The following is a 14,434-nucleotide window of genomic DNA, read 5'->3' as shown; positions in this document are numbered from 1 at the left end:
AGAGGCACACAGGGCAGACGATGGAGCGGGGAGCCAGGTGAGAGAGATGCGCAGCAGACGCTGGAGGTCCAGATTGAGGTGAGAGAGTAATTCATGGAAGATACATGTCAGAGGCCATTTCTACCAGCACTTCGGGTCGGTTTGCCCAAATCGAGGTGAGTGAGCGTCTGAAATCCCATAATGCAAATTTGTTGGTCGTCCACTGTACGCGACTCACTGAGAGTCTCCTGGCCCCTTCGAAAGAGTGACGGCTGTGCTCGAAGTAGGCATTGTCAGCGGCAGACCCATTTGCGCGTACCTGATTTGGGGCAGGTCAGCGCAGATACAATGTGCGCGGCTTGCTGGAAATCTCCTCGCACCTCCAGAATAGTCGTAATCGTAAGTGGCGCAGGCATTGTAGGCGGTAAACCGATTCGAGCTTTCGTGGTTTTCGTGGTTTTTGCATAGTCTAATCAATCTGCGCGACTTACTGAGAGCCTCCCGGCCCCCTCAAAAGAGTTGCGTTTGTGGCCCAAGAAGCCACAGTGGGCGCCAGACCCATCTGAGAATTCCTAGCCCTGGTTAGCACAGATACGATGTGCGCGGCTTGATGAGAGCCTCCTCGCACCTCCAGAATGGTTGTAATCGTAAGTGACGCAGGCATTATAGGCGCCAACCCGATTCGAGGTTTCCTGACTTTTGATTCGGTTAGCGCAGGCTCATATTCATGATATTTGCACAGGACGAGAGCGGCGCCCGTTTCGGCTCGTATACAACCCAACGATCGCGATGTTTCGTAACCTGTAGCCCAGATACATGATATGGATCATGGATGAGAACTCGTGTTAGACATTATTCTTTATATTGTTATGAGTATAAGGTGCTACAATACACCTGTCGTGTTGTTGGGTATCGGAACAAATTCGGAAGGAAACGGTTGTAGCTGCAGTATGTATACCCATGTAAACCAAGAAGACTCCCTATTCACCACCTCTTTCCGTAGAAACCCTACAAGTATGGACATGAAGAAAACAAAGAAATAGTCTGTATGAGACCACGTCTAGCACTGGTTCTCCGCAATCTCGGGGTAAAACCAGGCGGCCAGTGCAATGATGATATAGCTGGCCATGAGCAGTATGCCTTCGAGCCAATCTGCAACTTGTTAGTAAAGTGCGCACAGGAGCAGAGCAGGGCAGTAAACTTACGTGACTTGCCGTCCTGGATGAGGTAGTTGACGAGCAATACCGAGACGAAGAGCGTGACGATCTGGAAGTTGTCGAAGTACAGAGTCATGCAGTCTTTGCCAAGGATCCATCCCAAGATAACGATGAACGGGAAGACGAGAAGAGCAATTTGCATACTGGAGCCGACAGCAACACCGATAGACAGATCCATCTTGTCCTTGATGGCGACAGTGACAGCGGTGGCGTGCTCGGCAGCATTACCGACGATGGGAAGCAAGATAAGACCGACAAAGGTAGTAGAGATTTTACCGGTATCGGTAAGACCTTCGATACTTTCGACCATAAACTCTGAGCAAAAAGCGACAAGAGTTGTGGAAATTGCGAGAGTGACAAGAGCGCCAAGAACAGAGAGCGAGGGTGTTTCGAACTCCTCTTCTTCATCGTCGTCTTCTGAGCCGTCGGGGTTCTTGAAAAGTGACTTCATGTTGACACCGCCTCCAGAAGCCGCGGCGGTACCGGCGCCAATGGCTGCGATGCCGCGTGAAGCATCACCCTCCTCCTTCTTGCCAGACTTGCGCTTAGGGACCTTTTGGCTAGGCTCGTTGTACATAGTAGCGTGAGTCTTTAGCTGGAAGGCTAGGTAGCAAGCGTAGACCAAGAGGAGGATAACAGCCGTGCCGTGTGATAATTCCTGGTTCCTGACAGCATCGGCTGCACCATTGTTCGCGGTGCTGTCGTCCTCGGCGATGGTGTTGTGGAAGACAGTCGGAATGATAAGCGATGCAACACAGAGAGCAAGCAACGATGCCGCCGTCTGTGCAACCGTGACGTTGAAGAACTGTTCCAGGCGGTTGATTCCTCCCAGGAAGAAGGACATACCCAATACCAATAGCAAATTCGACAACATGCTGCCAATGAGTGAAGTCTTGACGATAGTGATCTCGTCCTTGAGCAGGGCTTGGATAGACACGATCAGTTCGACGGCGTTGCCAAAGGTAGCGTTCAACAGCCCACCAAGAGTCTCGCCAACACGGATGGCCAGCTCTTCCGTCGCATTACTCAGCATGGCTGCGAGCGGGATGATGGCGATGAAGTTGATGACGAAAACCGGGACGGGCTTCAGGTGGGCGTATCTAACAGCAAACCCGATGGGCACAAAGATGAGGAGAACATTGATCCAAGCACCGAAAAGGACGAAGCGGATCTGTTTGCCGACCGGGATCTTCCTCTTGTGAGCCTTCCTCTTGCGTTCCTCTAGCGAAAGTTCGTCGTCTTCCGGGTCCTCTGCCTCAACATCTGGTGCATCATGGTCTTTGCGGAAGATGCCCTTGAATTTGGCACGTCGGGTAGGGCCGACGCTGGCCTCTGGGTTGGAAGGCGCAATGGTACTGTCGCCGGAAGCCTTGTGCGCGCCATTCGTTTCGGACATCAGATCCTTCTCCTCCGTTGACTCCGGGATAGTCGTAGACGCGCTTCCGTATGTTGGAGAAGATGTAGATGGTTCGGTGTTGTGGTGGCCGGGCATACCGAACTCGTTGCCTGTTTGCATGCTCTCTAGCCGTCTTTGCTCCTCGATGGCGGGTGTAGCATGGGTTTCCGATCGCGTCCTGTGTACCGCATTCTCTTCGTCTAGGTTAACGTCTCGGGACCGTTGTCGGGCGAATGGGTTGTAGTTCGCCGCGCCATTGCCGCCATGTTGCGACGCGACGCGATGTGCCTGCCTTCGTACGGTGTCTAGATTCATTATTAGATGTGTTCTGGTGTTTGGCAGAAGAAGTCGGGTCGAGGGATAATGGAGACCTATCGCGATCTCGATTCTCGGAAATGTGGATCCACTTACGCATTGATCTACTTTCGCGGCAGCTGTGCCGTCTTCTTGCACTTAGTGGTGGATATACGGTCCAGTTGGGAGTCGTGCTGAAGTGCGACCTGCAGCTCGATATGCCAAGTGAGTACTCGGAACGAGTTGCTTGTGATTCGGAACGGGTGGCTGGGGGCCGAAACGGATGTATTGGGGGCGAATAATTGTCTGGACCAACAAGCGCGCGAAGAAATGTGCCTGATGCAACCGGGGAGAAACAGACGCAGGTACGCGTGCAATCTGTATCGGAGATTTGTCGTTGAAGGGTTGCCCTGAGAACAAAGGACCGGTGAGTGAATGGAGAAAGGGAGGAAGGGGCCAAGGGTAATTAAACCTGTGTTGACAGGAGGCCAGCGCACTGACGAGTCGAACACTGACGAGTATAGTTGTGGCTGTTGTGTGAATGCGCGAATGAGAAACGCCTCAGCCACAGTTGACGGGGGCAAATAGGAGCTAACGAGATTGTCAAAAGGCTGTGTTCACAGTAGCGCGCGCATGCAATCGCAAATCACTGCGTTCGGAGTCTATGTGATTGCCTCTCGGAAGACAGATGTGCGAAGCTTCACGTCATGACAGTCAAGCCTTGTTACGGAGAACCAAGATTCACTCGAGGCCCTTGGCTGGGGGCTTGGGCTAGCATCGGGGCGCAGAGGCGGTCTGGGCATGACGACGCGGCTAGACTTGGAAACGCTTAACTGGTCGACCCTGCATGCCAGCTTGCGCACTAGCAAAGCATCACGATACTCGATCTGGGGAAACTGCTGGTGTTGTCGAAGTTTCCTTGCTTTCCCCCATGGCTGTTTGGCCGGCGTCGCAGGCTGCACCCTGGAGGTTTTACCACGTATGCTGTACACCGTAAGCTCCAGACGCTTGTTTTGCGTCTGCTTGCATCCGAATGCGACGGGAAAACCGCGAATAGTCTTGCTATGCACGGCAAGTATCAAAGCTTACATCTGCAGCAAGACGCCATAGGGCCACGACAGACATCTGAAATAGCGTCTGCTTAATCATATATTCACATGTATGCGATAAGATAGTATCCTTAGCCATACATCGCATCTGACCTGTTGATCTGCGCGTGCATATGTCCTTGGCCCAGTTGCACGGCTGGAGTGATGATGGCACAATGATGGCGCCATGATGGCGCGCTCACCCTCGAGGGGACACCGCACACGAGGGAAAATAAATCCTGTCGCCTGCTTCAACACGATCGAACGTTTCTTGCTTTTTCTCATATCTGTTGCCCAACTAGGCAAGTTGCGCAACGGCCATGGATGTCGGCGGGCACAAAGCAAGAGAAATGCCGGGGCCGTCCTCACAGCATTGGTGCGCACTCGCCGAAGGCATGCCGCAGCGACGTGGGTGGCGGCACGCCGCAACAACCTGATTCGTGCGCAAAAAATCGAATTCGAGATTGCTCATACACATAGCGCTCAGTGTGATAGTTAGACACGGTTCGCAATTTTGCATCTGTACGTCTGCCGTCGCTCATGCAGCCACAGTATGCAATCCGGCCGATGACGTACGGGCGGGAGTCTCACAACGTGCATGATCAAGAAGCTAGTCGCGTGTACCATGGCTGCAAGAGAAAGACGTAGCAAAGTTATTGAATCCTTTATAATGTTTACATCAAGTACTCCTTTCCCACATGAGATATCCGTATCCAGTATCATGAACGCCCTACTGCCAGTCCAAGCAATCCTGTGCGCCGCTTAACACGTATTGTACTGGTCTACATGTCCCTTCTCTTGAGACATATACGCCCAAGACTGTCCATTTATGGGCCCTGAACCTTGTTGTCGCCCTTGATCACATCTGCGTAGGTCGGTGGTGGCCCTTCAGGCTGACTCGAGCTACCTTCGCCGGCTTGCGGTGCAGAAGCATTCGGGGCTGAAGCGCCCTTCGCGGCCTTGCTTCCCTTTGGCTGCGCAAAGCTGTTTGTCACGCCACTCTGCTGTCCGGGGAACTGGCCGTTGCTTGGCTGGCTGCCCACGGTGCCGTAATTCGCTTGTCCTCCAGCCGGCTGCTCGTGGGTGATGACATAGTATGTGGTTCCGCCGTTGCTGTTTGCGCCGCGTTCGCGATCGGGCACTTGCTGGTATGCGTCGTACGGATCTGGGTTTTGGAGGATCACGTACCAGGCGTGTAGGAGGCCTGGCAGGAAACCGAGACAGCAGAGCGCGAGGTTGATAAGAGAGTCGGCACTGCAGAGGCCTTTCTTTACCCATACCCCCACAGGTGGGAACTAGTTGACGTGTCAGTACTTGGAGACGGTGGGTCGCAGAGAGATGGCTGGTGCCTGCTGCAGCTTTGGGGGCGTGGACGTACCAGGACGCTTAGGAGCATCAAGAAGCAGTCGGAGCCGCACATGATGACAGTGATTCGCGATGTAGAGTTCTGGGTTGGGGTGCGCAGCTGTAGGTACAAGGTCGTAGTCGTTGTTCTGGCGTTGGGGTGTCGCCTGAGTGAGAGGTACCTGGAGTCGCTTGATCTGATGACGCACATTGTGGCTGTGCGTGGCTGTGCACCCGCCGAGGTACCTGGAATACGATATACGAGAACCACCGCTGCAACAATAGCGCTAGTCAAGATGGAGCGCCGCTTCTGCAATTCGATGTCTTTCCAGGCCAATCTTTCGTTTCTAGATTGTTCTTACCGAGTGGCAAGCTCTTGAAACCAATTGCCTGCCTCGCACAGATTCACATGTCACTTATCAGATATACAAGACTACTGATCATTGCACATAATCCATTTTGATTTTCTAGTGCAGTATGTACGTGTTCATGTCCCATTTAGAACAAACGCTTTGTGTGGTACGCAGGTTGAATCACATAAAGAACAGCTGTCCTCCCCAGCACCTGATATTAGCACCTGATATGAGCACATGTGGCTCAGCCTGTAGATTCTGCTGCGCATCATGGATCAAAGATCTTCAAGGTCACATCCCTCGCTGAAAGGTAGAGAATAGCTTGCAGCTGATTACCTGAGTGCCAGCGTAGTATGCATATCCTGTGGCTGACGCCATTTTACTTGAAGTAGCTAGGCACGCACACCACAAATACCAATATACTTACTGCATATACGATTGTGTGATCTTGCTGGACTACAGGGATAAAACATGGATCGCAATCTCCGAGCCAAGTAAGGGACTAAACACTAAGGAAATGTAATCTGAAGAACAAGGATCAAACATGGTGGTAGGTGAACAGATAGAAGGATGACATCGACAGAATTTGACGCGACAACTGGGAAGATCGAATGAGATTAATGTAAATAGTGGTGAAGATGACAAGATAATAGAACGTCTGGAACAGACAGTGAAGAGAAAAGGACTTAACGTGCCCTGTGAAATAAACATCAAGCGCTGAATGACGCCATACCCATAAGCCACCCTTTCTGAACAAACTCATCAAAGCATTCTTTAGACAGAAAATGGGATCACAGTCGTCAACCCCTGTAGACGTGAGGGTGTAGTAGCAAAGCAGTGAATGAAAATGTAGGGCATCACCCAGCATGATAACATGCTGGCGAAAATGAATGATCTAGTATCTTAGACAGACCATTGTTCAAGGTCAAGAGGCTGGCGGGAGGTGTTCTTGACGAATGAAACGGCAGCCACAAGAATTGACGGCTCTGACAAAAGTTCCGAGCAAGCATTGCAGTGGGTGTGCCGAAATACTGACGGGACGTTCAACGTCGGCTGTAACTAGTAAGATACTGCACGAGAATTGGAGAGCGTTAAATGGAATTGGCAGGGCTTACCTGTACGCAGCATCAACTTGAGAGCGCCGCTTTCGTTTGCTGTAGTCTTCTTGCTGCCGCAAGCGCTCATGCTCGTGGTCCGCATCCTCATAGCTCCTCTTCCGAGAGAAAGAGCTATCGCCTCGGTCGAGTGAGGTTGCACTTGGCACATCCTGTCGTATCTCGTTGCTGGGGTTTTCGGGCTCGAAATCAGAGCCAGCCATGGTGTGGTTGCTTCCTTCAGAGAGCGCCGGACTGCCCCTGGAGCCATCGAGACCATGGCCACTACGCTGAGGCGCATTCCAAGGATCGTAGCGTTGTTGTTCTGGGGGTGGAGGTGGGGGTGGGGGCCTAGAGGTGGTGGAAGACGACATGGAGCCGTACGGCCGAGGCAGCGGAGGTCCATGTGTATTGTTGCGATGGCCTCCATACGATTGCGCTCGTTGAGGTGGAAGAGCAGGCTCTGCAGTCTTTGTGAAGGCAGAAGGTAATGATGGCTTACCAGGAAGTGCCGATGGGATCTTCGCATCGGAGGCAGATAATGGTAGTGAAATCTGCTCATCTGATGGTGGCTTCGGAGTCCCGGTCACGCCCAGTTTAGCCAGGATGTCTTCTTGGCTTAGCTGTTGAGGAGGTGCTGTCTCAGACTCCGTAGTGGCAGGTTTGGTGGAACCACTGTTTGTAGCGAGTGCTTGCTCAAGGTTATCCATAATGTCCCACGTCGCATCGCGCATCTCCAGATCCTCATCCTGCTGTACTTCCTCGTACAATTCGTCCGGTCGATCTCGTTGAGCAATACAATCCTCTAGCGAGACGAGATTGGATTTCATGTCTTCGTCTGTGAATACGACGAAGACTGGATCATCCTGAAGTGTCTCCCATTCGTCTGTCTGCCTAACATTCAAGAAAGCCTCATGCGAGTTGTCGGCTGTAAAGTACATCGACACTGAATCTCCGTTGTCCAGTTTCTCCGGCGTGGGTTTCAGTGCGTCTTCTTCGGCCTCGGCGAAGGTTGATGGTAATGCACGTGTTACCTGCTTTGCGGGATGCCAGATGATAACCCCGAGACTTAGGGCCGGATCGACAGGTTCATTGCTTTTGGGCCAGATAGCACCATCAAAATCGAAATCCCAGTCGTCCCAGGCAAGGAACAGTTGCGGCTTTTCGCCTGAACTCCCCTCACTCAAAGCACTAGTGGACTGATTAGACGGTGGAAGGGGACGAGATGTAGTGAGATGAACAGTCGCCTGAGTTGGTGTAGCGTGAGGATCCGGCGTGGAGTGACTATCGTTGGGTAATCCGTTGATTGAGCTGTATTGGTTTGACTGATAGGATGCTTGCCCCTGCTGCTGTGACCACGCTGGATTCTGTCCATAAGCCTGTTGATTGGTGTTAGTGGCCGCATGCTGAGGCTGGTATCCTTGATAGTGGCTCTGTGGTGGTGCATAGGGCTGCGCAGGAGGTTGACTCGGAGGTTGCGAGTAACCTGTATTTGGTTGATAACCTGGTTGTGGCCATTGATAATTAGCTTGCGCCGGCGGATATGCGGCCTGTGGATAATTCGGAGCTTGGGGCGGCGGCTGATTATAACCCTGAGCGGAATAGCCATGGTGCGCAGGGGGAGCAGCATAACCTTGCTGTGGGTAACTTGGAGGTACTGGGGGTGGTTGTGAGAATGTAGGCTGCGGCGGTTGGTACTGATTGGAAAACTGAGTGGTTCCAAAAGGACCCTGGGGTTGCGCCGGCCCACGATAGCCTGGGGGAGGGGGATACCGAGTAATTATCGGATTTCCCTTCTTCTTTGGAGGTCTACACATATGTCAGAAAACGGCCTTTGGGGAATCTAAACTTGAGGTTCGATGTTGTTGTTCTTTTCAAAATATCTGGCCGAACTGCAAGTACGTGGTGAGATAAAAGAAACCTACTGAACATGAGGAGCACGGTGAGGTGGACCGGCCGGCGGATAGGCAGCTCCTGACTGATATTGTCCGTATCCTGGTTGTTGTCCTGGCTGCTGTCCATATTGATAGGGCGGCTGTTGGCCGTATGGCTGGCCATTGCCATACGGTTGCTGCTGGAAAGGCGCCGAACCTGCTACGGGCCCGCTCCACGACATGCCCACTCTGGAAATTACCTGTTGCGATGCACGTCAGGAGTGAGATGCTCGGGACTGTATAGAAAGAAATGGAGTCGATGAATTTCTCGGAAGTGGTGATGTAGGTCGGACTGGATGTAGGCAAGTGTTCTTGAGTTGAGAGGTGCGCGTCTCAAAATTTGGTCTGGTCGAGCGCACGAGCCAGGACGACGAAAGAGAAGCCCAAGCTCATGGAGGGACTTTGAACTTAGGGTGCTCTGATAACGCGTGAAGGCTGAATGATTTGGGGCGGAACTATGACGTTGGGAAAGACGGAATTGAGTTGACGGAAAGAGCCCTGAAGTGAAACAAGCCAGGCTGATGTGAGGAAAACCCTTGGAAGTTGCTATTGAGAGCACAGCAGGATGCAGATGGCGGGTTGCGAGGGATGCAGGAGGTTGGCCTCAGGACATCAGAATCTAATGACGCGACAGGAGGGAAGACTTGAGAGGTGATAACGCCGAGTGCATCCCCTTCCCATTGAAGCATGCCAACGGTTGTCGCGTAGAAATGAAATCTGGAGCGTGGTCACGTTTTGCGCTTGGGCCAGGGCCAGCGCGGGATGCCGCCGCATTTCAGGCCGACAGGCACATATTGCCCCCCATTGCCATGTCGCTGCCTTTCGCGCCATCGCCCAGATACCGCCCCTCGATGCGCCCCCGAGGATGATTGTACGATACAGACACCTGCTAGCGACCAGTATAGACTCGATACCCTGAGCTGCGCCGCGAATGCCCCAACACCAACACCCACCCCACAAACACCACCATGCCCGGCCTACCGTGTACGTCAGTCGCCGACGCCTGCGCATTCCCTGGGTGGCTGTGCTGACATTGTGGCAGCTACCGTAGACCTCGATGAATGCATATCGCGCCTGTCGAAGAAGGAGCTGCTCGCCGAGTCGGTGGTCGAGGCAATATGCGCCAAAACCAAGGAGCTGCTTATGAAAGAGAGCAATGTGGTGCACATCCGAGCGCCCGTCACTGTCGTGGGTGACATCCACGGCCAGTTCTTCGATATGATGGAGATATTCAAGATTGGCGGGCCGTGTCCCGACACCAACTACCTCTTCCTCGGTGCGTCTCCGTCCATTGGCCGTATGCTGCACGCGACCTCGTTTCATGACGCTAATATATCCTAGGTGACTACGTCGATCGCGGTCTCTTCTCTGTCGAAACAATATCGCTCCTCGTATGCTTGAAGCTTCGCTATCCACACCGAGTCCACCTTATACGTGGAAACCACGAATCGCGCGGAGTCACTCAGTCCTACGGCTTCTACACCGAATGCTCGCGGAAGTACGGGAACGCAAATGTATGGCACTACTTTACCGACATGTTCGACTTCCTCACCCTATCCGTCGTCATCAACGACCAGATATTCTGCGTACACGGTGGCCTCTCGCCGTCAATACATTCCATCGACCAAATCAAAATCATCGACCGTTTCCGAGAGATACCTCACGAGGGGCCCATGGCGGACCTAGTCTGGAGCGACCCAGATCCCGAACGAGACGAATTCTCGCTCAGCCCAAGAGGTGCAGGTTATACGTTTGGAGCACAAGTTGTCAAGAAGTTTCTGGAAGTCAACTCCATGTCACATATTCTACGCGCACATCAGTTATGTCAAGAGGGCTATCAGGTTCTGTACGATGACAGACTTAGCACGGTTTGGAGTGCACCGAACTACTGCTATCGGTGCGGTAACATGGCGAGTGTACTGGAGGTCAGCGATACCGGTGAACGCTTTTTCAATGTTTTCGATGCGAGCCCCGACAACGATGTCCACCGAGCAGAGCAGCAGCAACAGCAAGGCAAGGAAGTCACGACAGAGTACTTCCTATGATACCCAACATATACAGCGGTGCATCATTGGCTCGGTGCGAACCTGGCATTTATCGGCGTTGGCACGAGGCACGGCGTTCGGGCAAGACCATGTTGGTTATATACAATCATGTGTGAAATGCGATCATATACTGAAGATGGTACGCAATCTCAACAAACTCGCCGTTACCTGCGTTATACGTGATTTGCGCACCCGTTTCAGCATCCCAAGTACTTAGTTTCGATCCAACGCGCCTCTTCGTCATGACCCAGCCTTGCAACCACAATCTTGATGTCTGGGAACACGCTCAACACCCTGTTAAGACCTACGCGCCCTGCCGTATATGTCACAAAGACAACTCTGTTCTCCGGTACGCCATGGTCAACCAATACCCTGACCGCCATCAATGCCGCTGCACCTGTGGAGAATTGCGGATCTAGAACTAAGACCAGTCCATGCTCTGCGATGTTCTCGGGAAGAGCCCGGTAATGCAACTCCGGTTCTCCAGTACTGTAGTTCGTCTGAATCAATACTCTCCCGGTCCTGCAGTCTGGAATGGTTCTTCGAAGGCCCGTTTCGAATGCACTTCCACCACGTAAGACTACTACTGCGCTGATTTCCGCAGCCTTCTTGAGTCCCTGGTACGTGTAGTCCTGGGGCGTAGTAATCTTGTGTGATTCAAAAGGCAAGAAATCCGCAGCTTTCTCGACCAAAAGCGCAACCATGCGATCGAAGTAGAAGATAAAGTCTTCTCTCGACGTGGTCGGGTTGAGTAACAGGGTGTGCATTCCCTTGATTTGGTTCGTTTGTTGCAGTACGATAGCATTATCGCTCAATGGGCTATCTTCCGCGATCTTGCCCAGACGTTTCAGCTCCGTCTGATGCTGTATGCTCTTGCTTTCTAGCGTCTGTCGAACCTGATTGCTCACCATGGTGATTGCGACCTTGTTCTCAATACCTCTCGGAATGATGAGATCACCAATCTCCCTTTGCGGCGCAACATATTTGTAGAAGTTTGGCTTTACGAAAGCGAACCATTGTTTGATGCATCCTTCGATGTCGCGTCCGCGTTCTTTCACATCCCGTACGAGACGTCTCGAGAGACACAGGTCAGCGTCGGCTTCCGCAAATATCTTGAGATCCAGGAGGTCGAGCACGCGTTGGTCATGCAAAGCAAATATGCCTTCTAGAATTATGACGTGCGGCGAGTAGATCGTGGTCGTTTTGGAAAGGCGGGCGTGCTTTTGGAAAGAGTATATAGGCACTTCAGCCACCTTGCCACTCTTGATGTCCTTCAAGCGCTCGACCAGGATGTCGAAATCTATAGCGTCGGGCGAATCAAAGTCGAATTCGTTCCGGAAAGCCGCTGCAGATTGCTCTGGCGTCAGAGGCTTGTAGAACGAATCCTACATGCAGTGGTCCTTAGCTGATTGGAGCACGTGACCCACTGTGCGAGGCTGGTACGCACCATAGACAGGATGACAACCCATGGCAAGTTCAAAGATGCCACTATCGCCAGTGCCAGAGAAGTTTTTCCAGATCCAGAACTACCAGCTACACCAATAATGCTCGCGTTGCCCCACGGCGGTTCGTAGTGCGTTTTGCGGCCTGCCGAGGCCATATTTGTGATTTCTTCGGATTTCCAAAAGAGACCGTGTCTCTGCTATATCATGCTCTACCAAACCGCACCTCTTATAGCAAGACTGAATAATGTCGAGGGTGTATGCAGGGTTCCAGCACGATCGGGTTTCTGCAGCGGGCGGCTCTTTACTTAGGCTCGTGCTTACATAAGAACGACCCACCCCACTAGCGTTGCCAAGCTCGCAAGCTCAGTCTTTCTCTTTCACGAACCTTCACTCGCAAACTTTCTCTCATCACGCACCAAGCTTTGCGTGACTGCCAGCACACTCGACCAACGGTCGGGCAGCTCTATCCTTCACTGATGGACGTCGGCTGAGGCTTGCTGAGCGCCTCGCTTCACCATGGTAAGCTCCAACACATCTGCTGTCGCAAAACTCACCACCCTCTAACAATCATGCAGAGCTCATCTACCGTTTCGGTGTCGGCGGCAACGCCAACACAGCATCCTTTCCAGAGGAAGATTGATGACATCAAGCCGTCCAAGACGTAAGTTGCTACCTGTCCGCGCCGCCTCAGCTACTGCCCCACATGATGATTTCAAAATAAGTTGGGAATCTCTCCGAAACAACGTGTGGAGAACATGTTAACTTGTATCTCTGATCTCGCAGTAGCTGCTGCATTGCGCGCTACACTGTCTGGCATCCGATCAACAAGCTAACGTATGCGCTTCAGGGACATCAACTTTGTCATCATGGACTACCTGGTCAGCGAAGGCTATCCGAGGGCTGCTGAGAAGTTCGCCAAGGAAGCCAACATCCAGCTGCCTCTTGAAGAGGAGTCCATACAATCCCGCGTAGAAATACGACGGTCTATCCATGCTGGCGACATCGACACCGCCATTACTAAGATCAATGATCTAAACCCTCAGGTACGCATCCTCTTCCCGCTTCGTCCACCCTTTGCAGGATTATATCCAGTTTCATGCACCACGCAGAATCTCTTTGATGATAATCAAACCTTCAGTCCTTAATATGATTGCAAATAAACCCATTCACTCATGTCGCATACCTTTTATTGAGCTTTGCTAACTTCGAGTCAGATTCTAGACACAGATCCATCGCTACACTTCGCGCTGTTGCGTCTGCAGCTCATCGAGCTCATCCGCGCATGCACATCCTCTACCGCATCCGACATCACACCCGCTCTTAGCTTCGCGTCGTCTCAGCTAGCTCCTCGCGCAGCTACGAACACGGACTTCCTGAAGGATCTTGAGCTTACTATGTCGTTGCTCATTTTCCTTCCCGCCGCCCCTGGAACACTCCAGAAGGAGCTCAATGAACTGCTTGAACCTTCACTCCGTCGGCATGTCGCGAGCAAGGTCAACGAGGCGATACTCACGAGCATGGGGGCACATGGAGAGTCACGCATGAGGAGCTTGGTGCGCCTACGCCAGTGGGCGGAGACCAAGGCACGAGCTGCTCAAAAGGACATCCCTCCCGTTCTACCTCTTGGCTTGCAGGACGCCGACGAGCGGCCGGCCAACGGCAATGGTGAGGCTGTCGACGTGATGGTGCAATAGAGACGTACGAATATGGGGCATCAGTTCTCAACTGAAGCTTTTCCGCCTCCATGCCTTATGTTGTAATGATTTCATGACGAGAGAGCTTTTAAGCTCCGGCCTATTAATGATACCACAATTGAATTCTGTGAAACTCGCGTCCCTTGTCTTCGTGCATGGATTTGATCATGCAGCCTGCAATAGCCTATCTTGTAAGTTGGAATATCCAACTGTGATGCAAAGTCGGGGTTATCTACCTTTGTAAGACTATGTCGTTGAGTTTCGTCTTTCAGATGAGGTACTTCCAAGGTTCTGTCTGCCATGGTAATTAGTCGTTAGGTACCGTAGCAGGCGGTCGTTCCAAGGCCTAGGTCGAGTTAAGTCCTTGATGGGCAGCGTAGCTGACCGCATTAGGCTGGTCGTTTATCATACTCGACCTGTCATCCTGTCGCGACCGGCCGTGTAGTTCGCAGGAGGTCATGAAGGTACTCATGTATGCGACGTATAAGACAGGCCTTGTGCTCCAAGGTTGCGAGCGTCTCCGAGCCTTCGCCCTCCCGTCATCCGCACAG

At 52.4% G+C, this 14,434-nt stretch overlaps 6 protein-coding genes across 6 annotated transcripts; 2 read left to right on the top strand and 4 right to left on the bottom strand.

The window, feature by feature from the left end:
- Positions 1–1,039: 1,039 nt before the first annotated feature.
- Positions 1,040–3,007, bottom strand: J4E87_006046 (uncharacterized protein; the record flags this gene model as incomplete). The annotated part of the gene is made up of 3 exons (XM_049377651.1): positions 1,040–1,131; positions 1,185–2,897; positions 3,004–3,007. The coding sequence occupies 3 exons, from the start codon at positions 3,005–3,007 to the stop codon at positions 1,040–1,042; spliced, it is 1,809 nt and encodes a 602-aa protein (XP_049232692.1).
- A 1,794-nt stretch (positions 3,008–4,801) lies between these two features.
- On the bottom strand, positions 4,802–5,394 carry J4E87_006045 (uncharacterized protein; the record flags this gene model as incomplete). Its single annotated transcript, XM_049377650.1, has 2 exons — positions 4,802–5,269; positions 5,353–5,394. 2 exons carry the CDS (start codon positions 5,392–5,394, stop codon positions 4,802–4,804), a joined length of 510 nt encoding a protein of 169 aa, XP_049232691.1.
- A 1,388-nt stretch (positions 5,395–6,782) lies between these two features.
- J4E87_006044 (uncharacterized protein) lies at positions 6,783–8,787 on the bottom strand (the record flags this gene model as incomplete). Its single annotated transcript, XM_049377649.1, has 2 exons — positions 6,783–8,251; positions 8,691–8,787. The coding sequence occupies 2 exons, from the start codon at positions 8,785–8,787 to the stop codon at positions 6,783–6,785; spliced, it is 1,566 nt and encodes a 521-aa protein (XP_049232690.1).
- An 880-nt stretch (positions 8,788–9,667) lies between these two features.
- On the top strand, positions 9,668–10,744 carry J4E87_006043 (uncharacterized protein; the record flags this gene model as incomplete). The annotated part of the gene is made up of 3 exons (XM_049377648.1): positions 9,668–9,683; positions 9,742–9,975; positions 10,041–10,744. 3 exons carry the CDS (start codon positions 9,668–9,670, stop codon positions 10,742–10,744), a joined length of 954 nt encoding a protein of 317 aa, XP_049232689.1.
- A 505-nt stretch (positions 10,745–11,249) lies between these two features.
- Positions 11,250–12,344, bottom strand: J4E87_006042 (uncharacterized protein; the record flags this gene model as incomplete). Its single annotated transcript, XM_049377647.1, has 3 exons — positions 11,250–11,273; positions 11,329–12,129; positions 12,192–12,344. The coding sequence occupies 3 exons, from the start codon at positions 12,342–12,344 to the stop codon at positions 11,250–11,252; spliced, it is 978 nt and encodes a 325-aa protein (XP_049232688.1).
- A 414-nt stretch (positions 12,345–12,758) lies between these two features.
- Positions 12,759–13,883, top strand: J4E87_006041 (uncharacterized protein; the record flags this gene model as incomplete). Its single annotated transcript, XM_049377646.1, has 3 exons — positions 12,759–12,850; positions 13,037–13,232; positions 13,404–13,883. 3 exons carry the CDS (start codon positions 12,759–12,761, stop codon positions 13,881–13,883), a joined length of 768 nt encoding a protein of 255 aa, XP_049232687.1.
- Positions 13,884–14,434: the final 551 nt, after the last annotated feature.

Source organism: Alternaria ethzedia (genome assembly GCF_023757985.1).
Source record: "Alternaria ethzedia strain BMP 0044 chromosome Unknown scaffold_13, whole genome shotgun sequence".
In the NCBI taxonomy this organism is placed as follows: Eukaryota; Fungi; Ascomycota; class Dothideomycetes; order Pleosporales; family Pleosporaceae; genus Alternaria; species Alternaria ethzedia.
This window is presented reverse-complemented; position numbering and strand designations above follow the sequence as displayed.